At 56.3% G+C, this 27,842-nt stretch overlaps 9 protein-coding genes across 9 annotated transcripts; 6 read left to right on the forward strand and 3 right to left on the reverse strand.

The window, feature by feature from the left end:
* Positions 1 to 538: 538 nt before the first annotated feature.
* BBK36DRAFT_1175363 (hypothetical protein) lies at positions 539 to 1,551 on the forward strand (the record flags this gene model as incomplete). Its single annotated transcript, XM_024895970.1, has 3 exons — positions 539 to 763; positions 827 to 957; positions 1,209 to 1,551. Exons 1-3 carry the CDS (start codon positions 560 to 562, stop codon positions 1,549 to 1,551), a joined length of 678 nt encoding a protein of 225 aa, XP_024754065.1. The 5' UTR covers positions 539 to 559.
* A 1,621-nt stretch (positions 1,552 to 3,172) lies between these two features.
* BBK36DRAFT_1165250 (hypothetical protein) lies at positions 3,173 to 6,471 on the forward strand (the record flags this gene model as incomplete). The annotated part of the gene is made up of 3 exons (XM_024894761.1): positions 3,173 to 3,420; positions 3,578 to 4,513; positions 4,584 to 6,471. The coding sequence occupies 3 exons, from the start codon at positions 3,173 to 3,175 to the stop codon at positions 6,469 to 6,471; spliced, it is 3,072 nt and encodes a 1,023-aa protein (XP_024754066.1).
* Positions 6,472 to 7,417: 946 nt separating this feature from the next.
* Positions 7,418 to 8,501, reverse strand: BBK36DRAFT_1104501 (casein kinase I; the record flags this gene model as incomplete). Its single annotated transcript, XM_024889185.1, has 3 exons — positions 7,418 to 7,735; positions 7,814 to 8,358; positions 8,426 to 8,501. Coding segments are annotated over 3 exons (939 nt in total), but the record flags the coding sequence as incomplete, so codon positions are not given.
* A 1,872-nt stretch (positions 8,502 to 10,373) lies between these two features.
* BBK36DRAFT_1175374 (hypothetical protein) lies at positions 10,374 to 11,007 on the forward strand (the record flags this gene model as incomplete). Its single annotated transcript, XM_024895971.1, has 2 exons — positions 10,374 to 10,562; positions 10,681 to 11,007. The coding sequence occupies 2 exons, from the start codon at positions 10,374 to 10,376 to the stop codon at positions 11,005 to 11,007; spliced, it is 516 nt and encodes a 171-aa protein (XP_024754068.1).
* A 1,533-nt stretch (positions 11,008 to 12,540) lies between these two features.
* On the forward strand, positions 12,541 to 14,573 carry BBK36DRAFT_1134050 (hypothetical protein). Its single transcript, XM_024892181.1, has 5 exons — positions 12,541 to 12,725; positions 12,780 to 12,965; positions 13,039 to 14,240; positions 14,321 to 14,486; positions 14,543 to 14,573. Exons 2-4 carry the CDS (start codon positions 12,780 to 12,782, stop codon positions 14,484 to 14,486), a joined length of 1,554 nt encoding a protein of 517 aa, XP_024754069.1. The 5' UTR covers positions 12,541 to 12,725; the 3' UTR covers positions 14,543 to 14,573.
* Positions 14,574 to 15,428: 855 nt separating this feature from the next.
* On the reverse strand, positions 15,429 to 16,255 carry BBK36DRAFT_1155537 (hypothetical protein; the record flags this gene model as incomplete). The annotated part of the gene is made up of 3 exons (XM_024893839.1): positions 15,429 to 15,966; positions 16,041 to 16,084; positions 16,181 to 16,255. The coding sequence occupies 3 exons, from the start codon at positions 16,253 to 16,255 to the stop codon at positions 15,429 to 15,431; spliced, it is 657 nt and encodes a 218-aa protein (XP_024754070.1).
* A 455-nt stretch (positions 16,256 to 16,710) lies between these two features.
* Positions 16,711 to 19,530, forward strand: BBK36DRAFT_1165254 (DEAD-domain-containing protein; the record flags this gene model as incomplete). The annotated part of the gene is made up of 2 exons (XM_024894762.1): positions 16,711 to 16,987; positions 17,072 to 19,530. 2 exons carry the CDS (start codon positions 16,711 to 16,713, stop codon positions 19,528 to 19,530), a joined length of 2,736 nt encoding a protein of 911 aa, XP_024754071.1.
* Positions 19,531 to 20,169: 639 nt separating this feature from the next.
* On the reverse strand, positions 20,170 to 23,759 carry BBK36DRAFT_1175385 (hypothetical protein; the record flags this gene model as incomplete). The annotated part of the gene is made up of 1 exon (XM_024895972.1): positions 20,170 to 23,759. The coding sequence occupies exon 1, from the start codon at positions 23,752 to 23,754 to the stop codon at positions 20,170 to 20,172; it is 3,585 nt and encodes a 1,194-aa protein (XP_024754072.1). The 5' UTR covers positions 23,755 to 23,759.
* Positions 23,760 to 26,276: 2,517 nt separating this feature from the next.
* On the forward strand, positions 26,277 to 27,251 carry BBK36DRAFT_1175390 (hypothetical protein; the record flags this gene model as incomplete). Its single annotated transcript, XM_024895973.1, has 6 exons — positions 26,277 to 26,358; positions 26,459 to 26,488; positions 26,576 to 26,707; positions 26,750 to 26,884; positions 27,001 to 27,170; positions 27,207 to 27,251. 6 exons carry the CDS (start codon positions 26,277 to 26,279, stop codon positions 27,249 to 27,251), a joined length of 594 nt encoding a protein of 197 aa, XP_024754073.1.
* Positions 27,252 to 27,842: the final 591 nt, after the last annotated feature.

The following is a 27,842-nucleotide window of genomic DNA, read 5'->3' on the forward strand; positions in this document are numbered from 1 at the left end:
CCCAACGTGCCTTGTGCCGGGTCGCTAGACAGAGCTAACGTCTGTCCACGCGGCATCCTTCCTTGTCTCGACCTCCCTGATCAAGACGACGATCCACGCGAAACGGAGGCTTGGTCCTCGGGAAAACGTTGATCTCGGCGTCTTCCGCGCCTTGGGCCGGTACCGACGGCCTGTCTAGACTCCATAGGCTCTTTCTAGGCGCATGCGTGGTGGTCCGCAGGCGTAATCGGCGATTAGGTATCTCGGCCGGTGGGATGCTGCTCCGCACTTGTCGACGCTGCTCTGCAGTGATCGTATATGTATGGCACAAGCGGCAGATTGGTACGGGGCATCGCGAGATCTACCGAGCATCACGGTGCTACAGGTGCGAGTACCCTCGAGGGACGGGAATTTCCCCCCATGGCTTTCTGGCATCTGGCGTTTGGGGGTTTGTGCGTCTTACTTCCGCCCGATAAGCTTCAGTCGGGCCCGCTGAGACACATGCTACTTTGTACACCGGGCTGCAGCCACTCAGTTTCTTCTGCATCTTTTTGGTCATCCGTCTTGCCGTCCCTCGAATATGAGGCGTTGCAAATGGAAGGCTAAACTCCACAGCGGGCGGGTCAAGCCGCGCCAACCGATGAATGAGCGTGACATGGCGAGGCTGAGGACAATGTGCAAGTCCCTACTGCTGGGTGAGGTGCAAGTCCTGCAGAGGATGGTGCGCAAGCGAGTACGGCGTCTCGTGAACGGTGCGATTGGCGCGATGGATTTTGGCATGAGAGTGCGGCATCGACTCTAAATTTTCGAACGTTCTCGCATTGGATACTTTACTTGTCTTCAACAGGCCCTACAGCGAGCACGGCCTATGGGACCACGGCATGGCTGGAGCGGGCGTCTCTGGGGTTGGCATAACGGCTCGTACCTACGTGACGAGTATGCTGTGCAACATGACGGGTTCTGCAAGGATCGTGGATGGTACGGCCGTGCTAGGGTATCCCTCCCTCCCTCCCAAGGCAGAGGAGCATGGATCATAGCTATGGAGACTTGCACCGACCGTCCCGTGCTTGGACACATACAACATGGTATTCCTGTCTGCATACAGACAAGTACGGCCAGCATAGCATCGCAAGACGGCCACATTCGGTTGGCGAGGTGCCGCCACTGCAATGCGAGGAAGACTGCAAGCTTGCATCGCTTAGCACTAGTACTTCTGTACTTATACGAAGCAAACGGACACGACAAGACACCAGTACCATCACGAGTTGCTGGCTTGTTGGCCTCGATGGACGGCTGTCGCGCGAATATGCGGAGGATGTGTCCCTTGGCAAATCGGTCCATGTCGAGTGCCAGACAAGGGGCATCAGCCGTTCGTTTACGCGCATCGGCTCTCTTTACTTGCGTCGACTAATAAGGCTCTTTGCGGGCTCCCACGCCCGACCGATACCCGCTTTGCAAGCTGCGTTCCGTCGAGGACGAGTCCCAGGCGGCGAAATCCAGCCCAGCCTCCACACGGCGGTTGCGCGGTTAATAGTGCCTCGCCTTCCCTTGGGCATGATGCAGACGGAATGATAAGGTAGAAGTCGAGAGGATACATGTAGGTACACGCCTGCACGCATGTGCAAAAGTCTACCGAGTGCTCTATCGCCGAGCTGAAGGGCAAGACATATTATGCCATTCCCATTGAGATGTTCTTCCTTGTCTGCGGCCTTTGTTCTTTGACGTCCCATTGCGTCTACTAATACAAACACATCCATCTCCGTGGGCCGCCTCGGACCAAAGAACAGAACAGAACAGAACAGCTTTGCATCCAATCCCGTCCGATGCAAACCAGCCCTTTTTTCCCTCTGGCACACCCAATCAGGGGTCCAGGCTACATCGCTTGCAAAGGCCCGCCCGGCTCGCGCTCACTGGCCCAGGGGCCCAAATGGCGCTCCGTTGTGGGTGCATTTAGCAATTACAGTGCAGCTGCAGCGCTGGAGTGCATGTGCTAGGCCTCCACTGCGCTGCTAGTGCCGCTGAATCCTGGACCCCATGGTTTCCGTGGCCTGCGCTTTTGGGGCTTGGGGGGCACTTGTTCCATGGGGGTCCCTCCACTGTCCATCGCCTCAATCTTTTGCACCCAATCTCCATCTGATCGCCCACGGTGTTGCCCGCTCCATCTTGTCCCGTCCCATCACCGTCTGCAGAGGAGAAAAAAAGGGACAGACGAAGAAAATCAGAGCTCGGGCTTCTGACTGGCCGCTGCTGCATTCACCAGCATCACGCAGCCGACGGTAAGGCCTCGCAAAGGCAAGCCCAGCACTGCTCTGCTGTGCTCTGCTCGCGTACGGCCGTCCGTGCTTGGACCGAGTCCCAGCTTTTTTCAGCTCTGAGGCCATCGTCGAATCCGCCTCAACGCAGCCTTTCTCCCTCAGCCTGCGTCATCTGCCGACGCCAAAGTCCATCGTTTGAGCCTCCATCAGCCTTGCTGCAGCTCTCCTTGCCAACGCGCTCATCTCCGCACTGCTTGACTGCTCTCCCCTCAAGTCTTCTCTTCTCTTTCATTCCTGGCGTCTCGGTGCCGAGCTGAGCTGAGCTGAGCCCTGCTGCCAGTCCCACGACAGTGCGCTATCGGTCGTCGTCCATCGTCTTTGTCCAGTCGTCGCCGAGCCTCTTCTTCCCTCGCATGACCGGACCCGGATCTTATCCGCTGGCCGGGTCGTTCCGTTGGGCTGGTTTGGCAGCCATGTTGCATTGAGCGCATCCTTATCATCGCTTCCCAGAAGGGCTGACACAGGGACATCGTCTCGCCCAGTCCAACACCTGGCTTATTTCATTCTGTCCTCTCTTTTATTGTCGAGTTCTTTGCATCCCGCTTCCGCTGCCGGTTCCCTCGCGGAGGTCTCGCAGGGCTATAGACCAAGGACGAATAGTCGGAAAACCGGGGAGCCACGTTGTGGAGGAGAGTCGTTGGAGAGCTTGTTGATCCGAGTTGTGCAACACTTTCTCTGTTGGTCTTTGTTTCTCTTCATTCGACCCGGCTCCCTTGCTTTGACACTGCCCACCTCTTTGTTGGTGGGCCCTCGAGTCCTGCCCCCCCTTGACTTCTCTGTCTAGGAGAGAAACGGTTTCACGTCGAGCGATGACTACTACTGTTGGGTCTACAACGGCAAAGCCAACTCTACCCATCTCTCCAGCCAGTTCCGCCGCCATGGGCTCCGCCCGGGATGGAAGCGGCGCATCGCCAGAAGACTCTGGACAGGCTCGAGCCTTCAAGGCGGAAAATGGCGCTCCCACCCGCGACGAGGCCCAGAAGAGGCCTGGCGATGATCAGAATGAAGCCTCGTCAAACTCCGAAGAACCAACACGCAAGCGGAGGCGGAGCCGGAAGGGCCTCGAGAAGAGGTTTGAATGCAATGCCGAGGGCTGCGGGAAGAGCTATTCAAGAGCCGAGCATTTGTGAGTTGACCCAGTCGAGTCTTTGCGTTTTTATGGTGCTTCTGCATTCCGCGGTGGCTGGGTCAATGCCGCGTCTAGCTGCAGCACCATGTAGCTTGATATGCCACGTCCGAATCCCTCAATCAACGTCAGAAGTCCGCGACTAACGGCAACTCAGATACCGACATCAACTTAATCATAATTCCAAACAGATTTTCCGCTGCGAGTATCCGGACTGCCCCCGGACCTTTGTTCGAGGGGACTTGTTGAAGCGGCACATGGACCGGCATACGGCCAAGGGCTCGCAGCTCAACAGAAGGGACTCCATGGTCAGCCATGCGGCGTCTGTTGCTTCCCCCAAACTCGCCCCTGCTGATTCCAGTCGGCCAGTGCCAGTATCGATGCCAGGACCCGGACCCGGAGCTGGACCCGGACCCGGACCCGGGCCTGTACCTGCATATCACGACCCCAGACCGCCCCCACCGATTCACCATCACCACCCCTCTCCCCAAGAGCCTCCTGGGGACCCCTACCCGCTGATGAACAATGTCGGCCCTCCTTTGTTCCCCAGCAGCGCATCGTCCGTCGGGCACGACGCGTTTGGTCGTGACCCCATTGCACTGGCGGCGACAGCGCCTCGCAGGCTGGGCACTGGCCAGCCTTCCCATGGACCCAGCCGGCCATCGATTCAGACCAACGTCGGCCCATATGGCGTCATATCACCGGCCTCTAGCCACCATGGCTATCATAGCCAGTCAAGCAGCACCCCGCAAACCGCCGGCTTCGTTTCCCAGCATAATGTTCTGCCATTCAGCTTGCCGCCGGCTCAATACTCTCACCTGCAAACAGCTCCGCCACCGCCGAGAGATGGGGCGCCGTCTCATGCAACCACGGCTGTAGCGTCACATTATTCTGACGCCCATCACTCGCATCAAAATGAAATGATGATGCTCGACCACATGGAAATGTCAAGCAGTGGACCGGTATTTGCTGATGATGGCGTCAACAAATCTCCGTATGTAGGGATGCCCGAGGATTTCATGGCCTACTTGTTCAACTCTTTGCCGGCGAATGGCTCTCCCCATCCACAGGCGCTACCCCCTCCTATGTTAGAGTAAGTCATGATTCTATTTATCCCATTCTTTTCGGGGCTCAATATACAGGCAAGCTAACACTGCTTTCAGCTATGGCAGTTCGCACAATGACAGTCACGGCGACCGCTATTTGGGCGAGCCTTCACCTGTGGGACTATTCCCCCCTGACCCCCAAGATGTTATGGCTGTTAATAACATCTTGGAGCAGCATGCACCGGAGGCCAGTCTCACAGAGGAGCGCAGCCAGGAGATCTTTGACCTTATCAGCGAACGCTTTCAAGAGGACAGCGATGACATTTCAGCGAGGCAGCGACGAAACAGCATCCTTGGCGGCGACCGCTCGTCCGGAGAGCACATGCTGAGCAGGAGGATGATGCAGGCCTACGTCGGCTCGTACTGGTACCACTTTAACGATCAGATGCCCATCTTGCACAAGCCCACCTTTGCCACGGAGAAGACGCCTAACCTCTTGCTCATCGCCATCATGGCCATTGGTGCGGCTTGCCTGGATAGAACCCACGGGACCAAGGTGACAATGGCGGGAGCAGAGGTGTCTAATTTTCTCGCAGAGCACCTGCGATGGGAAGTGTTTATGGAGCGAAGTTTCAAGCCTCCTGCTAAACTTTGGGTTTTCCAGACGCTGATCCTACTTGAGCTGTACGAGAAGATGTATTCGACGAGGGAGCTGCACGAGCGAGCTCACATTCACCACGCCACTACGGTTACTTTGATGAGAAGGGGAAGGTCGCTTATCGGCAAATCTACACTGGACTCGCCGCCCCAACATAGCTCCGACGGGTCGCGAAAATCGTCGGCCTCTGGTATCGCTCACACAGCAGATGAATGGTGGAACCACTGGATCACGAACGAGGCGACACGGAGGGCCGCCTTTGCCGCGTTCATCATCGATGCGACTCATGCTACCATGTTTGGCCATTCGGCAGTCATGGTGGCTCACGAGATGAGGTTGACGCTGCCCTGCGACGAGTCTCTGTGGAGAGCTGCTAGCAGTGCCGAAGTAGGCCGAGTAGAAGCAAATCTCATGTCCCGCGGTATCAAACCCATAACGTTCCTTGAGGGGCTGAAGCGCACGCTGAGCCATCAAGATGTACGGACGACACCGTTTGGTCGATCGGTTCTCATGGCCGGGCTTCTCAGCATCACATACCATATGCACCAGCGCGATCTCCAGGTCAATGTGCTGGGAGGAGGCGTCATCCAAGCCCTTGGAGGGCGCGACAAGTGGCGGGCGACTCTCACGAGGGCCTACGATTCGTGGAAGTCACACTTTGACAAGGCGCTTGAGCTGAACGACTCCGATCCTTATAGACTGGAGATGCAACAACAAGACTTCAACGTCGTGTTCGAGAGCCGTACGGTGCTGCACCACTTGGCCCACATGGCCATGCACGCTGATATCGTGGACTGCCAAATGTTTGCGCGTGCGAAGAGGCTGCTTGGTCGCTCTATCGGACATCAAGAGTTTCTCAGCGCCCAGCGAAGAATCAAGGAATTTTGGGCTCCGTCTGCGAGGGCTCGTGACGCCACGTATTACGCGCTCAAATTTCTGCTGTCTGTCCTCGTTCCTGACCAAGCAGGGCCTCCGTACTCGACGGGTCCTGACCGCGACAAGCCGTACGAGACCCGCGACGATGTGCTATTGAATCGGCCCTGGGTTCTCTACTTTGCGGCGCTGGTGGTCTGGTGCTACGGATATGCCGTCGAGGGACCTTGTCTGACGGGATCAACGCCGGTTGGCCACCATGAGCAGTGGCAGCAGATGAGGGCCTACCTCTCCAAATACGGGGGAGTGACGGACCCGAACGAGCTGAGAAACATGAGGGGCATCAACGGAAACACAGCGCTGCTCATGGTACTCAAGGATACCTTTGACAACTCTCGATGGGAGCTGCTCCACGAGGGGGCGAACTTGTTACACAATTGCATAGTGCTCAATTCTGGTGGCAATGTCCTGTGAAGACACCGACAAGCGATTGAATCATCATCTTGAATCTAGGCGACATATTCTTATCAGTTATCATCTTGGGGATCTGGAGTATTTCTTTATTCATCTACTATACATCAAGATGCCAATGGATACATCTGCCTGGGGCGGGAACGGCGGGCAGTACAGCTGAGAGATTTTGCATGCGGACGGCTGGCGGATTCGTCTCTGATCTATGGGACGGCGCTTGAATTGCTTGGTTTCATATACCCCTTTTTTTCGTGTGGTGGCATTGGCGGACCGTGTGCCGTCTCTTCTTTGTGTATATGAACGATATCTCTGGGTTTGGGGTGGGATATGGGGAAGCAAAAAGGACTGGAGAAGAGCGGTTAGAAAAAGAAAAAGAATGAACGATTCATAGGCGTTGGCTTTCATATTGTGAGATATATAAAGAAGAGAGTTCCGGACATGCTACGCCTTCAACCAACAACGCCAAAACTGTGACAAGAAAATTTTCAAGAACCAAGGTGAAATATGTACATCCAGGCCGTCGATATGCTTCATGTTGGTCCTCCCACCCAATTTATGCCTACTCCCGAGCACCCGCCTTCTTAGCCTTTGCCTTTTTGACAACCACCTTAACATTCACCTTGTTCGCCTTCTTCACTCTGACCACCCTGACCTTCTTCTCTTCCTCATGCTCAACGTTGGTTTCCATCTCTTTCCTTGGCGTCTGCGCTTCGGCAGGCTTTCCGCGCTGTTTCTTCGGAGGAGGGCTTCCATCGTTTGCCTTTTTGACGAAGATGATTTTGCGCTTTGACGATGTTCGGGGGGGCTGTTCTTTGTCCTCCTTCTGTTTGCCTTTGCCCTCGTTCGTAGGATGGCTGTCATCTGCCAATTCCTCTTTGTTCTCCGCAGCACCACCAGTCTTTTCCCCATCCTTCTTCTCGTCTTCCTCCTTCATCCCCTCCTCACCCAAGTCATCCCAGTCAAACACTCCATCATACTCGTACCCCTTCCTCTCCATCAGCCTCCGATACATAGCCCTCAGCTTGCCATAGTTGGGCCTGTCCTTGTACCCCAGCGAGCGCACGTACTTGAGGTGCCGGGCGAAGGCGGAGGGCAGGCCCTCGCAGAGGACGTCGACGGGGATGCTGAGCTTGAGGCGGGTGATGCGCTCGCGCATGGCGCTTGTGGGCTCGTCCGGGTCGGCGTAGCCCTGCCAGGGGAGGGAGCCGCGGGCGAAGTAGATGAGCATGTAGGCGAGGGATTCGAGGTCGTCTTTTGGGGATTGGGACTATATGTTGCACATGTTGATGAGTTTTTTTTGTCAGGCGCTGGGAGGGGAAGGGGGAGACAGTGGAGATTCACTTACACGGTCGAGGTGAGCCGATATAGCAGCCCAGTAATAACTCCCGCAAAACGCATAACTCGGCGCCAACACAGTCCTCTCGTCGTCGTGGTCGTTTAAATAATCACCCACCAGCCCAAAGTCGAGGATATACACCGTCTTTCCCTTTTCCGCACCGAATCCCATGGCGAAATTATCCGGCTTGACGTCCCTGTGCAGCAGGTTCCTCGAGTGGAAAGCCTCCAGGCGGGTAATCAGCTGGTCGGCCAGCATGAGCGTCGTCTTGAGCGAGAACTTGTTGCCGCAGCGGAAGAAGAGGTTCTGGAGGGTTGCGCCGAGGAGCTCGCAGACCATGTACTCGAATGAGGAGGAGGAGGAGGAGGAGGAAGAGGAGGGTAGGGAAGGGATGCTGCGGCCGTTTGCGTGAAAGGTCGCGATGCCGGGGTCGTTGCGGAGGAGGGTGTAGAAGAGGGATTCGTGCTCGAGGTCGTCGACTTGGGAGGGGTTGTGGGGGATGGGGAGGGATTGGAGCTTGATGGCGACGATTTGGTTGGTGAGGATGTCGGTTGCTGAGAGGGTTTTGATATGTTAAGCGAGGCGATGTAAGAGGGTCAGAGGAGGAGGAGGAGGTCATACCGATGTAGACGCTGCCGAAGCCGCCTTGGCCGATGATGCCGTCGAGACGCCATCTGTTGTCGATGATGGTTTCCTGGAAATGAGGCCGTTAGATTTGAGTATTGCGTGTTTTCTGGCCGGACAAGGGGCTGTACTTTCTGCTGAGCCACCGGGGCTGGTTCTGGTGGCATATCGGGATGCATGGTGGTGAGCAGTTGAGGTTATTCACACAGCAGGATGTAAAGAGAAGGCAGCATGTGGGATGGAAAACGCAGAGTTGAAGATGTATGCATTCTGGTCGTCTTATAAGAATTTGAAGATATATACGATCTATGAATAGGTAACATGTTTCTATATCTGGATGCAAGAGACTGTTTTCTTTGTCTTTTATGTGTTCTGGAAGGAAACGGGACATTTGCTCGGAGAATAAAGAAGAACTGTATGGGGAAGTGCGTGCTGCAACAAAGGATGAATGAACAGCATTTGGACAGCTCCTGGGTAGAGATTGCTTTTTGTTGTTCATCAATGTACCGCATGAATTCAGGTTTGACGATGAGGCTCATTAAGAAGGATGAGTCGCTCTCATACTCATTGACAGCTACGACGCAGTTGCAGAGTTACTGTTGCCGAGGTTAATGAAGTGGCATGAAGTTGAGACGAATGACTTGAGCCAAGTCTCAGCATGGCGTGGCGCTAGGCCGAATTGGCTCTCGGCAGGGTAAAGCGCCAGTGACATCATCGATAGCTTATCGCAAAATCCAGGGCTCAACTTTTTTTTCGGAATTCTTTATCGCAGCGCCCATCCAAACAGCGTGTATGAAACAAGTCTCTTGTTTGCATCTTGAAACGAAACATCTTTTTTCTTTTTCCTCCCTTTGTCATCTATCATTTTATCGGCAGCTAAGCGGGCAGATCCTTGACCCTGCGCGCGTGTCTCCCTTGATCCGGCATCAGGCGCTTTTTTTTTCTTTTTTCTTTTTTCCTTTGCCCCTGCTGGTGAGACGATGCACAGCTTGCTGCCGCGCTTATACGGGCTAGCGCTGGCACCAGGAACAAGAGACAGGATGAAAGAAAAAAATTCAGCAAAAACTCTTAGCTGCTAGCACGAAGCTAAGAAAGTAAACAGCAGGAAAAAAAAAAAGAAGAAGAAAACGAAAAAGAAAACAAAAAAGCGTCTAAAGCAGCCGTACATACGATCCCGTCAAGTAGCTCCGCATACTAATTCACTGTCCGCCGCCCAGCAACGATCCCGCGTCCATCGCGCCGGTCCTCGAGCGAGCCAATCAGAAAGAGTCCCAGGGCCCGTTAAACGGGCTGGTCCCTGGGCTTGCGAAAAAGGCAGGAAGAGAAAAAAAGGCACCTCACACCCTCTTTACGCCAGTTCGGTGCACGCGACGCATTAACCGGACCCCACCAGCTGCCTCCCCCACTTTGCAAGGTACCTCGCACACTGCAGTTTGCCGGCGGAGGTACATGGCGCTCTGCCCGGTCCGTCCTGTCAAGGCCCGGTAGCGCGTCATTCCGCCACAGTGCAAAGAATGCCGGGCTGTCCAGGTGCCTGTGAGCGCTGCGAAGCAACAAAAGAAGGTCACTGCAGCAGCTGGACCGCACAGTGTGAACAGCGGGCGCAGAGTCAGGTGCTGCAAAGCCTCTCCTCTGGCTCTGGCTTTGGCTCTCCCTCCAAGACCAGACCAGACCAGACCCTCGCTTCTCTCCTCCGAATCTCGCAGCCCACACAGAAGCATCCCGGCTAAGCACGTTTTGTCCGAGAAATGTGACGATCGACTCTTCTCCTCACTTGTCGTCTTTCTCCTCTTTCAGCTCCATTACATACTCGGCGTCCTCTCGCCTCCAGCTTCTTCCTGCGCGCCGCAGCTTCGCAAAGCCACAGCCTGCTTCGCCCATTCTCGCTCCGCCTTTCTCTTCCTCTCGTCTCTTCCTCTCCAGCAAACCCACCAACCCGCCTGCCATGGCTCCGACCAAGAACTCCCGCAAAGACCACGACGACCACAAGGGCGACGCTCCGGCCAAAGAAAAGAACCACGGCTCTGCAAAGATGCGCCGCGGGGCCAGCCAGCAGCAGCACGCCGCCAGCCGCGAGCTGCCTCCCGCTCCCACATCTGCGCCCGCCCAGCCGACCGAGCCTCTGCTCCCAAGCGTACGTCAAATGGCCACCCCATCTTCCTCTTCCTGTTTCCCTTCAATATCGTCTGTACAATGAGGCAATGGCCTCTCGCAACACGTTCCAACAGCGTCACTGACAGACTCTCTCACAGCTTCCCTGGTCCTCCTTCGAGCGTCGATCGCTCCACGCCTACGTCCGCGAACACGAACTGACGACACCCGCCTCCTACTCCAGCTCCTTCCACAACTGGGTGCTCTCGCGACCTGGCAGCCTGGGCCTCCACTCTCCCACAATGGTCCGCAAGCAGCAGATCAAGCGACAGTCCAAAGACCAGCTCGCCCTGGCGGTGCGCAAGCACTTCAATGGGCTTGGCATCCAGGAGAACGACGTCATTGTCGACTTCATCTACAAAGTACGGAACCACCAGAGTCCGAAGAAGCAAGCGCCGACGAAACAAGCCCTCGCGGCAACCGATTGAACCGATGACTGATACACGAACGGCTCTGGGCGAGCGGCTACATGATTAGGCTGGCATGGATCGGTGTTTTTGGCGTTACAAGGTTCTTGAGCACGACGCACCAGACGTGTGCGTTTGGGTAGATACCCGTGAGAGTCGTTTGACACTCTAATCTCTTTGTCTTTTTTCTTTTGCTACTGCTGTCTGCTTTTCCTGCGATGCATAGGGCGGTGTGGTCTGTCGCGCCGCTTGTTACAACGGCCTCACGGCGAATAACCCGGTCGGCCTTGGGTCTGTCTCTTCCTTTTCAACGCAGTATATCAAACAGGTACGGGTCTTGAATTCAAAGCGCCGCTCATATAGGTAGAACAGGACGAATTAGAGTTCTTTTATTTCTTTTCAGAGTTCCTTTGCAAGGATTCGAGAGTACCAGCATAATGCTCAATCAGGCTGCTTGATTCTTTATACGTATTCTATCTCTCTTTTACCGTTGTGGGATGCGTAAGATAGCTGGTGAAACATTTCATGCAAGACAGAGGACGCGAAACATGCATGTAGCTGGAGGACTTTTCGGATCCTCCAGGGCACGGGCTTAGCTTTGACGCTCCATGTTGTGTCACCGCATTGGGCACACAGTTGAAGCGCCCTGTAAAGCAGCAACTGAACTTCAAAGTACTATGTATGTATTCGATAGCTACATGCTTCGGATACACAGCTGCATGTAATCAGTCCTGGTTTGGGATGCATGAGGTTGTCTGACAGGCCATTTTCTTTCTACCTCGAGTCTATCAGAAGATTGCGTACTGGGTACATGCGCGTTTGGAGTTGCTGCAGGTCGACCCGACATGAGCTGAGCTCGGACATGTCCCTCGTGTACAGAGTGCCTTACATTGAGGCAGCATAGCGCCTACAGATATGGTCAGGTACCGATGCATACACTGTATGTGATGTATGTATGATACAGAATGATGGATGCATTGGATGCTCTGTCAACTCCGAGGGGCCACTCGTGAGCTTCTCGGTAATGTCATCTGGGCCCTGTTGCTGCTTGTGGGTCCGATTGACTGCCTAGCTTACCAATTCTCGGTGCGACAAGAATGACAGAAGAGATCTTGTTACTCCGTCCAAGCAGGAATTTCGAGATACTATGAATTAAAGGTAATCCTCTGCAGTATATTTTCCTTCAAGTGACACGACCATCAATTGAACTGCCAAAGCTTCATACATACTAGAGCCGACAGCCTCACTTCAGAAAACGGCAGACCGAGCGGGATCGGCCGGGTTATGACGGCATAACCAAGGCGCTTGTCCAGATCTCAAAAAAGGCATCCGAGCGAACTCGGCTCAAGATCGGCAAAAACGCGGCGTCTTCCTCCCCTGTCCAATCACACCCACCCAATTCATCGCTTCGGCGTAAGTTCGTCTAAATTCTACGGCCTTCATTCGTCGCAAACATCGACGCCCGTGGAAGCTTTTTTTGGTGGAGAGAGAGCTTCTGTTTAGTAGCCTTGCTTAATAACTTTTTTCAAGACGAACTACACTAGAGGGGACAACCTTTCGAGGCGATTCGATACTACTACTCAGTTTCCTTACCTACCTAGCTTTTCTCTTTACTCTGTACAGTATTGACTGATTGTTTGACTGATCTCCGTTCTCGGTGTTACCCTCTTTTACGTTTTCCTGCGGCTATTTTCACGTGAAGCATTGGCGATAAGACGAACGTTTGGGAGGGGAAGAAAGAATCATACGCAAGGCAAGGACGAGGCAGCGAATACGACCCGGGATATCACAACATGTCCAACCTCCTCTTCAAGGCCGCGGCGCCGGCGCGCGCTCTTGCAAAGAGCCAACACCTCTCGGGATCGCCAAAGATCCAGCAGTGCCTGCGGAAAGGCGCTCGGCTTCACACGGCTTCCTTTGGAGCGCGGGCTGAGCGGCCCAATGCCCGGAAAGAGCACAGCCCTCGGATATCTCAGCGGGTAGGTTTTATCACAGGCGGATCAATGACTGGGTGAATGGCCCTGAAGAATGCTGACAGCTTTACCATGACAGTCTTTCCATGCGACGAATCCTCTGGCGCAAAAAGACCCGTACAAGACCCTCGGCGTGAACAAGACGGCGACGGCCGCCGAGATCAAAAAGGCATACTACGGCCTGGCGAAGAAGTTCCACCCGGACACCAACAAGGACCCGACGGCCAAGGACAAGTTCGGCGAGATCCAGAGCGCCTACGAGATCCTCTCCGACCCCAAGAAGAGGGAGCAGTACGACCAGTTCGGCGACGCGAGCTTCGACCCCAACGCCGACGGAGGCAATCCCTTTGCTGGCGCGGCCGGCGGCAATCCTTTCGCGGGATTCGGTGCGCAGGGCGGCTTTGGAGGCGGATTCGGTGGAGGCTTCAACTTTGAGGACCTGTTCTCGGCGTTTGGCGGGGGTCGTCGATCGCATCCTTTCCAGCAGGAGATCCTGGTGGGCGACAACATCGAGGCCCATGTCAGCATCAGCTTCATGGAGGCGGCCAAGGGCACGAGCCAGACCATCACCATCACGCCCGTGGAGACTTGCAGCACATGCACTGGCAGCGGCTTGAAGCCTGGCGCGCAGAGGTCGCCGTGCTCGTCCTGTGACGGAACGGGTACGAGGGTGCATTATGCGCAGGGCGGCTTCCAGATGGCGTCGACGTGCGGCACTTGCGGAGGAACAGGTTCGACAATCCCGAAGAGCTCCGAGTGCCGGACGTGCTCTGGACAGGGTGTCGTGCGCAACAAGAAGACGATTACTGTTGACATTCCGGCGGGCATCGAGGACGGCATGCGACTCCGGATAGACGGCGCCGGCGACGCTCCCATCACCGGACGGTCGTCGAGCCCCAATGCGCGGGCCCAGCGCGGCGACCTCTACGTCTTTGTGCGGGTGGCGTCGGATCCCAAGTTCAGCCGCGAGGGCTCCAACATTCTCTACACGGCCAACATCCCCCTGACCACGGCCATCCTCGGCGGCCAGGTCACGATCCCGACGCTGGACGGGACGGTCAACCTCAAGGTGCCCACGGGCACCAACACCGGCGACAAGGTGACTCTGCCCGGCATGGGCATGCGACGGATCAACTCGCGGAGACCGGGCACCGGCGACCTCAAGGTCGAGTTCCGCGTCAAGATGCCCAAGTCGCTGAGCGCCAGCCAGCGCACCATCCTCGAGATGCTCGCCGACGAGATGGACGACAAGACGGCTCGCCGCGTCATGAACGTGAAAAGGTCAGAGGGAGATTCCAAACCGTGAGCTGCTGGCGATGGTGGACGTTGCTAACCCCTAGCTTCTTTTTGACGACGTGCAGCTCCGATCCCAATGACCCCAACACGCACAAGGACGAGGGCTTCCTCAAGTCCATGTGGCATACCCTGACTCACCATCCCGCCCACGAAAAGGACGCCTCCGGGGCTTCTGGTTCTGGATCGACTGGCGAGTCTACGAATGACGACAAGGGGAAGAAGGAGAACTAGAACTGTGTCTGAACGAGCCGCTATGCGGAACGGTGACGATGTATAATCCATCTTATCTCACTCATACCTTTGCGACGATATTCGACTGCTACAGATCATCGATCTGAAATTGAGAAAACCCTAACGCGACCATGCTTGATCTCGACAGGAAGGAAGGGAATTTTGCATAGAGCGGGGACTGGAACACATATCACCAAAGGCGAAAAAGTGTGACAAAAAGACGGGAAACACATAAAAACCTCATGTATATTACTGATGGCGGCGTTTTACTAAGATTGGGTTACGGAGGTAGATGCATTTTGCGCAATTCGTGTACATTACATAGCTTTTGGATTGGGAAAAAAAGGGGGAAAGGGGGGAGGGAGAAAAGGGACGATGAGACGACTTGTTTCGCGGAGGCCAAATCTCAATCTCCTCACTTTTTGATATAATATGGCGTTCTTGCCGGCTGTCTGTTTCATTCCATGTTCATGTGCTAAGCTATCAGGAGGTATGTTGACCTATATCATAGAATGTGATGGACGATGACACCACTTTAGATCAATCAACCTCTTTACGAAAACTGCACGTTTTGTGGTATATTCATTCATTCTTCGTGTATTTGCCGTGAATAGGCTCAGCATGATGACCCCCTTATCATCGTCGATGGCAGCGACAGCCTGATGGGGTCTGTGTGTGTGCCGACGAGGTATCCTTGGCTATGTCAGACCCAAACGATGCATCAAACTCAAGCAACTCACAAGATCAAAAAAAGCCTCCCAAACTGAGAACCTTCCCATATCCCCATCATCCATTATTCCTCCCTCATAGAGAAAACTCGATCGGGAGGAAGAGACAGGGAAGGGAGCTCAACTTCTCCAAGAAGAAGGGCTCTTTTGCTCCCCTTTCCCCCGTCTCTCTTCTCTCCTCTCGGCCAAACAGGCCTCTCTCTCTCTCTCTCTCTCAACCGATAGGCTTAAGCTTCTTCTTCTTCCTCTTCTCCGGATCCCCGCCGCCGGACTTGCCCTTCTGAAACTGCCGCCAGCTGTTGATGCGCACATCCCGCGTCGCCTCCCAATCCTGCTCGTGCTGCCTCTTGCGCTTGCGCTCCTCCAGCTCCTCGTCCTGCCTGCGCTGCTCGCGGCCCTCCTCCTGCAGCTGGGCCTTCATCTGGCGCCGCCGGCGGTGCTCGTTGTCGATGAGCACCTCCCTCGTCTTGGCGCGCCACTTCTTGGCGAAGTCCTCCGTCTTGAGCTCGGGGCTGTCGACGGTCCACTTGTTCTCGCGGATGAGCAGCATGCGCGCGTCGGCGATGGCCTCGTCGAGGCGCTCGCGGTGCTTCTCGTCCATGAGCTCCGTCTGGGCCTTCTTCAGCCGGTCAAAGGCGTCGGGGGCGCGCGGGTTCTTGGTCTTGTCCGGGTGGATCAGGAGGGACTTTTTGCGGTACGTCATTTTGATGTCGGACTCGGGGACGCCGGGCTGGAGGTCGAGGACGGCATAGCTGTGTGAGGTTGGTTTTTTTGTTAGAAGGTTGATATGTGGGCGTTGGGGGATTGGGGGGAGGGGGGAGCTTACGCATCGAGGCGGAATGCGTTGAGGATGCGATCGATTTCGGCGTCCTGGATTGCGAGATGGGAGTGTTAGCTTGCTGGTCTGTCTCTGATTGAGCGCGACGGGGAGGAGAAGGGGGAGGGCAGAGGGTAGCTGCAGCGGACCTTGTCAAACTCCTTGGCCTCGAGCTCGAGGGTATCGAGGGCATCTTTATCCTCCTTGGAAGTCGCTTCGGCCATGGTGAACTGCTGTGTCTTGTGAAATGCCTCGACTGGAACAAAAGGAGTCTCCTGCAGAGCTGAGGCGGAAGAAGAGGAAAGAAAAGAAAGAGAAGAAACGAGCGCGGGGCAAGAGGTGGTGAAGCAGCTTCTCGCGTCAATGCCTTTTTCTTCGTCAATTGGAGATGCGCAAAGGCCCGACAGTGTCAAGCAGGTGAAGACGAAAGTGGATTCGATGCCGCAATAATCGAGTCCGGGGAGCCATAATTCTGGCTACTTCGGGACTAGTGCGGCTAGTCTACCTGTCCCCATTTGGGGCGATAAGATAAGCTTGAACTTTTAGATGGAGCAAGGAAAAAAGTTGGGCTTGGAGGTTTGACAAGTTTGAGAGAGAGACATGCTGAGGCCCGCGATTGTACAGGAGAATCAGCAGATTGTTCAACGATAGAACACGGCGCACTTACAGAACCATCATCATGCCCGGTCGCCGTGCAGCCTCGCCTACGCCCTCCGAGCCGGAGCTGGATATCCTCGACTCGCTGTATCCCGGCGACGACGACAATGGCGAGCAGGGCCTGGGCAAGGACGGCCAGGACGGCCTCGACTTTGACGGCCTTTTCAATGCCGGCGCGGCTGGAGGCGGCGAGGACGACGACGAGGCGTACATTGCGCTGCAGCAGGCGGCTTCATACCGAAAGGCTTCAAACTTGAAGGGCAGGACAGTCAAGAAGGGCGGTGGCTTCCAGGCAATGGGTGAGTTACACACAGCTGAGCTGCGCGATGCCCTCATTGGTGTCCATACAAGGGAGTCATATGATGCTAACAACTTCTGCAAAGGCCTCAATGCAAACCTCCTCAAGGCCATTGCCCGAAAGGGATTCTCAGTCCCGACGCCGATCCAGCGAAAGACGATCCCCCTGGTCCTCGAGCGGAAAGACGTCGTCGGCATGGCGCGAACGGGTTCCGGAAAGACGGCGGCCTTTGTCATCCCCATGATTGAGCGGCTGCGCGCCCACAGCTCCAAGTTTGGCGCGAGGGCGCTGATCCTCTCGCCCTCGCGCGAGCTGGCCATCCAGACGCTCAAGGTCGTCAAGGAGCTCGGCCGAGGAACGGATCTCAAGTCGGTGCTTCTGGTTGGTGGTGACAGCTTGGAGGAGCAGTTCGGCTTCATGTCGGCGAACCCCGACATCGTGATTGCCACGCCCGGTCGATTCCTGCATCTCAAGGTCGAAATGGGCCTTGACCTGTCGTCGATCAAATACGTCGTCTTTGACGAGGCCGATCGGCTCTTCGAAATGGGTTTCGCTACCCAGTTGACCGAGATTCTACATGCACTCCCTCCTTCAAGACAGACGCTTCTCTTCTCCGCGACGCTGCCCGCCTCATTGGTCGAGTTTGCTCGCGCCGGTCTGCAGGATCCTAGTCTTGTGCGACTCGACGCAGATACCAAGGTCTCTCCCGACCTCGAGACTGCCTTCTTCTCCATCAAGGGAGCCGAGAAAGAGGGATCCCTGCTCCACATCCTCCACGATGTCATCAAGGTCCCTCTGGGCCCACCCGCAGGCGCAAACGAGGAGACAGAGAAGAACTCCAAGAAGCGGAAGCGCCAGCCGGAAAACGGCGCCGGAAAACCCACAGAGCACTCGACAATCATCTTTGCCGCTACAAAGCATCACGTCGAGTACCTGTACAACTTGTTGAAACAGGCCGGATTCGCTACATCCCACGTCTACGGTTCCCTCGATCAGACCGCTCGACGGATACAAGTCGAGGACTTCCGGATGGGCAAGACGAACCTGCTCGTCGTCACCGACGTCGCCGCCAGAGGTATCGATATCCCCGTGCTGGCCAACGTCATCAACTACGACTTTCCTCCCCAGCCAAAGGTGTTCATCCACCGAGTTGGTCGTACGGCTCGTGCGGGCCAGAGGGGTTGGGCCTACAGTCTGGTCCGAGACGTGGATGCTCCGTATCTGCTCGACCTGCAGCTCTTCCTAGGCAAGAAGCTGGTTGTCGGCCAGGCAGAAAAGGAGCCATCCTACAGAGACGACGTCGTCGTCGGATCTCTGCGGCGAGATGCTGTCGGAACCCATGTCGAATGGATGAACAAATTCCTGGCCGAGAACGAAGACATCGACGCCTTGCGAGTGGTTGCCACCAAGGCAGAGAAGCTCTACATGAAGACGCGAAATTCGGCCTCGAGCCAGAGCGCAAAGCGCGCAAGAGAGGAGGTGGCGTCCAAGGGCTGGTCGCAGCTGCATCCGCTCTTTGGCAAGGACGTCGACGGCATCGAAGAGGCGCGTGCCGCCATGCTGGCCCGGATCAGCAACTTCAAGCCCCAGGAGACCATCTTCGAGGTCGGACAGGGCGACAAGGCGACGAGCGCGGCGGCGGAAGTCATGAAGCAGCTCCGCAAGAGAGTCAAGCCGCGCAACCAGCAAGAAGCCGGCCACGACGAGGAAATGGCCTATTCAGACGACGACTATGGCCGTGCTCCTCAGGCCCCAGACAGCGACAACGACGACGACGACGACGACGAGGATGCGAACATGGACGACGACGACGATGACGAGCTCGAGGTAACAATCACCAACACGGGCAACAACAACTCCAAGTCCAAGAAGGAAAAAGGCCGCACCGACTGGCGCGACAACGACGTCTTCATGTCCTACACGCCGCGCACCGTCAACGCCGCCGAGGAGCGCGGCTACGGCGTGCACTCGGGCGGCCAGGGCTCCAGCTTCGTGGAGCTCGCCCGCGACGCCACCATGGACCTGACCAACGACGACACGGCCAAGGCCTTCGGCGCGCCGACCCGCCCGCGCATGCGCTGGGACGCAAAGGCCAAGAAGTACGTCAACAGCGCAAACGACGAGGACGGCTCCCGCGGCGCAAAGATGATTGTCGGCGAGAGCGGCGTCAAGATCGCCGCCAGCTTCAGCAGCGGCCGCTTCGACAAGTGGAAGAAGGCCAATCGCGTGCACAAGCTGCCGCAGGTGGGCGAGCTGGTCAAGCCCGGCAGCGGGAACGGCGTGGGCCAGCTGCCCTCGGGCGTGCGCTACAAGCACAAGAAGGAGCTCGCGCCCAAGGAGGCGGACAAGTACAGGGACGACTTCCTCCAGCGCAAGAAGAGGGTCAATGAGGCGCGCGAGAAGAGGATCGGCAGGTTCAAGGACGGCATGGGCAGCAAGAAGGAGGTCAAGGGCGTTACGGACATTCGCAAGGCTAGGGAGGAGAAGGAGAGGAAGAGGGCCAAGACGGGGCGGCATGCGAAGGGACATGACAAGAGGAGGTGAGCGTGTTGACGGGGGGCTGATGGGAGACGTAATGATTTTGGTTGTTAATCTCCTGGCGTGGTCGTCTGAAGAAAGGGGCTTCACATTGTTCAGTCACCGTACCTGTACAGCATTCACGCATATGAAGATTATAAAAAACTTAGAACGGAAACACATGTGCGTCTTCAACATTAAAAGCATATCTATCAATGTTCTTGTTCTCCGCCATGGGAGAGCTCTCGTGTGGTCAAGTTCAACGTAGCGTCATAGCCCGTCTGATCTGTCTGTCCAATTCCATCCAACGCCTCGCTCGTCCAAAAGCAAACGCAAAAAAGCAAAATCAAAAAACACTAGGCCAAAGGCAGGTGTAGCAACGAGACGAACCATAGCCGTGTAGATCGCCCGAATTCGAGCAAAGGTGTACTGGTGTTTAAAAGCAAAGAGTGAGGCGCACAATCTCAGCGCCAGTGGGGTATCATATGTGGTGTTTGTAAGAACCAGGCAATTAGTGTGATGGTGGTACAGCTTCGTATGGTCGTTCGTTTCCATCGTAGAAAGCAAGGTCCATAAATATCGTCGTAAATGGGAACGCCAGAGCATGTTACTACTGGAAAGAATAGCAAGAAAAAGGGGGATGATGATACAAGAAATTGTCGTGGCTCATTCGCCAGAGTCAAGACGGCTTGCCCACTGCCTGACCGCTTTGCGCAGCAGGCTCTCATTAGCTGGGCTCTGTTGCTTGCGCCCAAAGGTGTTGCCATCGTCATGGTCAATCACCTCTCGGATGGTGTCCTCTAGGGCTGACAGAACCACCGTCTTGCACTTGATCCGCGGTATCTGGACAGGAGGCTCGGGCATCTGCGTCACCTCAGAGAGCGTATCCGGCATGGTGCTACCGGTGCGCTCAAGAGGGTCCAGTACCTCGACGTGGACCTGCGAAGAGGCGGAAGAATGCTCCTTACTAGAGTCTGGGATGAGGTGAATGACCTTCTCCAAAGCTTCTGCCAAATTGTCATCAGGCACAGACACGGTTTCCTCAATCCACTCTTCGCCCAACATGGTCTCATGGGCCAGAAAGGAGGGAGTGGTGACAGACCCCCCAATCACGGGCTTTTCCGCCTCCGGCTTTGGCTTGACAAGTCGGCGGTAAGTGATGCGGACAATCGAGTCCGTGGTGGTGTCGGCGATGAGAGCAGAGCTGACATCAACCCAGCGCTCGGCAACGTCGTTGGGGCCGGATTGCGCGACTACCGGTATCGGCTCAGCCTTGAGCGCCGCCTTGACCTCGTCGATGAGGCCTTCCTGAGGAGAAAGCCCCTGCAAGATGAAGTCGCGATGGAATCGATTCAACCAGCCGGCCGCATTAAGGGGCAGATCACCATCGATCGCGATGCGTCCAGTCTGCTCAAAGGAATCAAGGCCGGGCAGGCCTGGTGTCGAAAGATATCCGCTGCTGGAGGGCGAGCTGATGGCAGACTCGAACGAGGCAATGTAATCGGGAAAGGGAACATCGACATCAATGACACCATCATCTGCGTTGATGGACGTCTTGACGGGAGATTCAAAGGCACCGGTGGGATCAGGCGTCCTGTCGAGTTGAGTGAACGACTTTCGGCCGCGATCGGCGGGCTCCCGCATGACGTCGAGATCCCTAGCATTGCTTGAGCGGCGCAAGTTTCCGGTCCGTCTTTCAGGTCCCTCAGGCCCTTCCTCGTTGAGGCTGAGCTCCCGAACCATGTCAGTCAGCTTGCTGGACTGAGAGAAGCCCGTCTTAATCGGAGACCGGAGATCACTGGCTTGGCTATACGTGCTGCCGCTGTCCATCGACTCGCGACGACGTGCGCTCCACAGCCCGCTCATGATGTTGCCCCATCGCAGCCCCTGGCTTGGTGGCCGGGCATTGACACCTCCGCCGCTTTCCCCCCTTTTCAGGGACCGCTTCAGGTCATCCGCCGCCGCACTGCCGCTGCTTCCGGGCCGTCGCCACCTAAGACTGTCGGCCCGTTGAATAGTCGAGAAGTGCGGAGTCGTCGAGTCCTGCACGATGGTAGAAGTCGCAACGCTGCTTTTGCGGCTCATCAAGTCGTGGCCCGGAATAGGGAGTCCGGTGGTGCGGATTGAGGCAGCGTCGGAAGCGCGCCTGTGATGGCTGGATTGGTCCGCCGCATTCAGATGGCCCGTCTGGGACGCGACCGCGCCGCCCCTGGTGCTTTGGCTGGCTGTCCTCGAGTGCGAAGCCCGCCCAAAGCCGGTGCGACGGTTAATCTTGCGGCGAAGGGACTCTTCACGGACAACGGGAACCACATAGGAGGGAGGCGAATTGGAGAAAGCGCCAACCGAAGCCGACGTGCTGGGCCGGTGCACTCGGGGACCGTGGGCGTGCTGGTTCGCCGGCAGAAACGCAGAGAGCAGAAATATGATGCGTCGTGCGGCCATCTTGTCGTCCGCCACGATAATGGTCCGCGCCGGCAGCGACAGGTCATCTTCATTCTGATTCTGTCTTCGAAGTTGTGCTCGCCTCCTGTATGTGGGGGAGCTGAGTGCCTGAAGCCAGTCGATGTGGGTGGCCAGGAACCCGGTGAGAAGGGTGTGCAGGAAGAAGCCTTGGCTCAGTCCGGCCGCCCACTTGCAGGTCCAGATGGCCTCATCGCGCCATATTCCCCAACGCCCTTGTCCAGTGACGACTCGGGAGGCGCTCAAGCCCATGACGATCCGTGACCTGGCAAGGCCAACCTCGGATGCAATATGCACGTCATCGGAGAGACAGTTGGGCAGGAGAGAGACGAGCTTGGTGGTGCCCTTGGGCGGCTTGGCTCGGGGCTCGTCAGAACGCCTGTCAGTGGTAAGAGACGGCCTTCTGGAGCCCGCGGTTGCCCAAGAAGCCGAATAAGGCCCCGGGGAGGCCATGTCTGTTTGCTTGAGCATGGTGTGCAACCTGAAAGCGACGACGGACTGGAGATGAGTCAGGGTGCGCATGATGATGTCCCAGTGCTTCGTAAGCGAGTCGATGCGATCCTCGACGTCAATGGAAAAGGACGAGTCGGTATTTTCACCGTAAAGGCCCGAGCCGGACATGTTCCAGCCAGACATACGAGTCGAGCTGTAGGACGAAGAGAACAGCTCTTGGTCATTGTACGATCCTGACTCGCGAAAGGCAGGCTTGGGGGGTACGGCCGAAGAGATGCGTGACGGTGACGGTGGAAGCTGTACCACAAGCACGACGGCGTACATCGGCGTGCGCCGCTGCTTGGGCTGCAGCTTCTTCTTCTTCAGCGTGGCCTCGTCACCGGTGGGCGGGAAGGGAAAGCCGCCGCCATTGTCATCCGAGTATCGGCTAGGGGGTGTGACGGAACTATCCAAGTCGTCGGCAGCCAGGGTCACCGGGAACAGTCGAGTGATGAGGACCTTTTTACGGTCACTCTGACGCGGAGTAGAAGCGCCAGTGGGCAGCGGCGGATTCGTTGGAGACACGGTCTGGGACGAGTAAGACTGAGACAGCTTGCTTGAGCGGCCAGCGGCACGCCCAATGGAGCTGCGGCCGTCTCCAAACACGGAGCTCGCGTGATCTGGGGCGCGAGGCTCGGCAGGCACAACGTGGACCTTTGTAGAGGTGCCCTTGTAAGCCATGAGCTCCGAGTTACCAAAGATGCAGCTGGAAAAGGTGGCCAGCTCCTCTCGGTACTCACGCGCAGCCCTCTGCCCATCCGTCTCTCCAAAGCTGTGGCTACGGCTGTGCACTGAAGCCCGGCGGTCAAAAGCACCCTGTCGAAACTGAGAGCTCTCGGTATGAGTGACGGTTGGCCGAGGGGCCTGGCTCTGGCTCCCCTTGCGAGGCGAGAAGGCGGCTGTCCTCTTCGCATCCGGGGCAGCAGTGGAATGCCTCTCAGAGGCGGCCGCAGACTCGGGAAGGGGGTGGCTATCAAAGAGGAGAGATGCATTGGTAGGGCCTAGCGCATCTTGCATGATGATGACGCGGACGTCCTTGACATCGAGCTCGATATCATCGTTGTAATCGAAGGCGTTGGCCGGAGAGGCGGAAGAAGCCGCCGGAGCAGTGAAGAAGGGAAAGACTTGGTCATTGCGATGTTGGTAGAGATCCTGGGCGTCGGGAAACAGCAGGTTGCGGGTGTGCGAGTCTTCTTGGACGGATTCCAGTGAGAGGATGGGCCGGGAGCCGTTGTTGGACTGAATAGGACCACCCGTAGACTGGCCGCCGGAGCCAAGATGCAGAAGCCGTCCTAGCATATCGTGTAGCAGCGGCAAGTGAGAGGAAGAACCGGAGAGGCGTCAAGGAAAAGAGGCGGGATATCTGGATGACGAAGTGCGCAGCTAACGAGGGCGCGGAAGATGCGGGATATCAGCTTCGGTGAAAGTTAAACCAAGCGGTGCGCCATCACCAGTAATAAAGTCGGGACATGGCGGCACATGGACATGATTGTTCGTCTTCCTGCTTTGCTTGCTTTTCCTTTTTTTTCTTTGTTTCTAGTCCTTCCAAGTCTCGTGAGGTGCCGGTGCGTTCTAGCCTCTGGAAAATGGATGTGTGAGTCGCAAGCCGTGTCACCAAGCCGAGATGGTCGCCGTCTGGATTTCGCTTATTTCCAAGATACAGCTGGAGCGCTCAGCTGCACACAGCCACGGAGGCGGTCCGGATGCCAGGGAGAGATTAGCCTGGGCGAGACAGGAGGTTCAAGGAAGGCAGCGGGAGGTGGTTCGCCCGTCGAAGCAAGACGAGACACGCAGCGCGCGCCGGTGATGGACAGCCGTCCCGGAGGTTGTAGTTGTATGTATTGTATTTGCCTCCAGACGTGCCTCCGGATGCAAGGCACGTGCGTAAAGGGAGATGCTGGGGACGCAGGGGCGACGGCAGCGCTGCGATGCGACGGTTCGTATATGTGCCGGACGGCGGTTTGGGCAACGGATTGGCTGCGAGGGAGAAGCAACAGGAACTGGCCCCTCCAGAGGCAGGTTGTGCGTCGGGACTGAGGCCTATTCGCGAGGCAGCTCGAGCCTTTTGTTCGTGACGGGCGAATGGTGAGGGAGAGGTTGGAACCCAAGAGGCCGGGACCAGCAGAGGAGCGCCTTGGTGCTCTAGGGCGGTGGGGGGAGCCACTGAAGGGCGACCAGCAGCAGCCCACAGCGCCGAGTCCACAGCAGCCCACAGCACGGCCAACTCCCGCTAGCTCTCAGCAGCCAGCGGCCCAGTGGCGGGCTGGCAGTGGGCTGGCCAGTGGGCTCGCTGCGCTGTAGTGCCCTGTAGCTGCAGGAGGGGGCCGCTCTAGGGCTCTCGGGCGCCCCAGCACGCTGGAGCCACTGGGGGGCTTCTTGCCTGTTCAGGTGGTGGCGCGAGCACAGCGCTAGAGCCACAGCGCAGTAGCCGCGGCGGAGAGCGCGGGGCGGCGTGTGCGCAGTGGATTCGGGGGAGTTAAGCAAGTAGAGGCGACGTGAGGAGCGTATGGGATCTGTATGGGTGCATGAAGTCGTCGCTACTTGTCATGATCAGGTCAACCTCGAGTTCTCGATCAGTTTGCATTTTCAATCAAATCAACTCGATTCTCCAGACAACTGAAGCTGGTGGGTTCCTCCTGCTCAATCAATGCTGGTGACCAACTTGCCAAGAAGAACCGGCCAGCGTCCTGTCATTCGCAATGGATCGCTCCTGTCTGCGTTATTAAAGCGCCGCCGCTGATTGGCTGCGCAGCCCAGATCTCGAGCGGGTAGGAGCGAACAGCTCCAGTTGCCGTTTTGCTGCACGTATGACGGCGCACTGAGACGATCTTGACAGACGAACCACTGCCGCTTTTACAGGAGGAAAACAACACCATGTTTCTATTGTCTTGCTCCAAATCCCGAGACACGAAAGACTCCAAATATCTTATCAGATACTATACTTCTGACTCTGATATTAGTATAGGAACGAGGTTTGTGCTCATATGCTAGTTCGGGACTTTTGACTCGACCTTCAGCCCAGCCCGTCAGGTACAGTACTATCAGCCCGAAATTGCTTGTTCCTCCCCTTGCTTTGCCGTCCTTTGCTGTCCAGTGATGGCAACTTCTTCACGTCGTCGCAGTTGACGCAAACCCTCGGAGCCGTTCGGTCTCGAGCTCGATCCTCATCGGCCACTCAACCAAACAGCCCCGAAGGCATAAACGTCACTCGACTGTTCATCGCAAGGCGCACCTCCAATCGATCAACAGATGCCACCGCAGATACAGGCTATTCTGCCCTATCAAGGCCATCATCACATCTGACAATCTGCGCATCTGCCACCCAATGATGCGATCGACCTTTCTTCTTTTTTTTGCTCCAACAAGCCAGATGCTCCAGCTGCGGCAGAGCTCCGTCTCAGCCCATCATTCCCCAGCCCACCCACACTGTTCGGGCAGTCGAGTCACCATGGTAGCGTCAGCGCGAGGGATGGGATGCTCACATGCCACATACACGCACATGTAGCAGGGAAGGGCCTTGCTCTCTGAAACACATCTCCGAAAATGCGGTGAATGAATTTCACACAAGCGGCAGACGTGGACGTTCTCAGCATGTCCAAGGACTCTCTCCGTAATGCTCTCCATAGTACATGCCTGTTGCTGAAATCAGCGGCGCCTTTCTTCTCCCTTCCATTGTTGCTTTTTGCCCTTCCACCCCCGCCTGGCTTGATGCGCGCTAACTTGCCGTTTTGTCTTTACAAGGACCGAATGACCAGCTTGCCAGGCCAGCCCGCTGTTTGGGTGACCAGGCCCAGGGACGGCGCATCGGTCTTGTTCGGGCCATGTCCACAGCAACGCTGATCTTGCGAGGGGGCCAGAGCTTCTTGATGATGGAAATCCAGGGTCCCCGATGGGTCCCGTACTGTATAAGAAGCAAATCTATACTTTGCGGGAACCAAAAGCTGACTTACCACTGAATCCTCGGAACCCTTTGAGCTTGCTTGTGTGCTCTTTGCTTTGTCAGTTTTTGCACGGCAACCTATTGCGTGCCAAAGTATGGCGATCCGCCGCATCATCACCAACAGATGTGCAGAACATCGCTGGGAGATAATGATTGGGTAACCTTCACTGATTGATGCAGCTCTGCAAGATCGCCTTGGCCTTGACATCATTGTCTCGTCCTCCAATCTCTGCACCACACAACACGTCAGTCTAGACCAACGGGACAGGGGCCAGGCAGCAAAACACCACACATCCACCTGGACAACCGCATGTATGTACGAAGTAGGAATTCCGTATGTACTTGCATGTACAGCGGACGAATCAGACGAGCCGGGCAGCAACGGGGCCAAACGCCTCGCGATGCCCAATGAGCTGGCGGGCGCCTTTCCCTCAACAATGAGGGCTCACGAAATATCTTTGCACGCGCCTCATCCGCCGTACGAGCCAAGTTTCGGAAGTGCCGAGTAACAGACCGTCTTTTTGTCCTTCGCTTTCACATCCAATTACCCAGACGCACGCTTCATGCGAATCACTAGTGCTGGTATCACTTGGACGATCCTCCAGCCGGTACTGAAGATCATCTGGGCGCGGTCCTTGGCCTAGAGCCATCTGGAAGCTCATTTGCTGCGGTCCGAGGTCATGCCTGGAACAGCAGCTTTCCTCTGTACCGGCCCGGCATGACATTGCAGACGGGCATGTCGCACAGCATGCTGCGGGTATTAATCACTAGTTCGGTATGTATGTAAAAGTCTGACTGTCGCCTGCTTTAGCGAGAAGCAAGCCCCATCTTCGACATTTCAGACATCGAGCGCTAACTTGGCTCATTGCCTAGGTACGCGCCCAATAATAGCTTCTCACGAAGTAATTCGTGACATCAAAACGGGGCGCGAGATGGCATGGTTCGTGCATGGAGAACACCATGCAGTTTACACACCACCAACAATGTGAGTCCTTTGTCCTTGTGGAAGCGACGACACTCTCGTTGCAGCATGGAAGCAAGTCTCTATACTCGTAGTAGTAGTATGCATAACGCGGGTTTTGCAATGCTCGGCAGTCCAAGCAGGGATCTTCTATTATCCCAAGCGTTCTCGCGGGCAGCTATGTGGGTTTCGTTGAGGGCTGTGTGAGACGACGTGTTGAGTTCGAGCGGAGCCGTTGTGAACCTCGGAGAAGTCCTCCGTATTAACGACCAAAACTAGCACTGCTAGATCATCACCAATTGCTAATTAGTACTATTGCTCCTAGCAATTCTACCCATCAGAGACGCGCCGACGAGGTTTCAATCACACCCAAGGCGATATCATTGTGAGATTCCAGAGGAACCGCGTGCTCTACGTGGTTAGGGCCCGCGTTGGATTCCCGTCCTTGCTTCCAGCTGGTGACGAGCGCCGCCAAGCCCCCGTCTT

Source organism: Trichoderma citrinoviride, assembly GCF_003025115.1.
Source record: "Trichoderma citrinoviride strain TUCIM 6016 unplaced genomic scaffold BBK36scaffold_1, whole genome shotgun sequence".
In the NCBI taxonomy this organism is placed as follows: domain Eukaryota; kingdom Fungi; phylum Ascomycota; class Sordariomycetes; order Hypocreales; family Hypocreaceae; genus Trichoderma; species Trichoderma citrinoviride.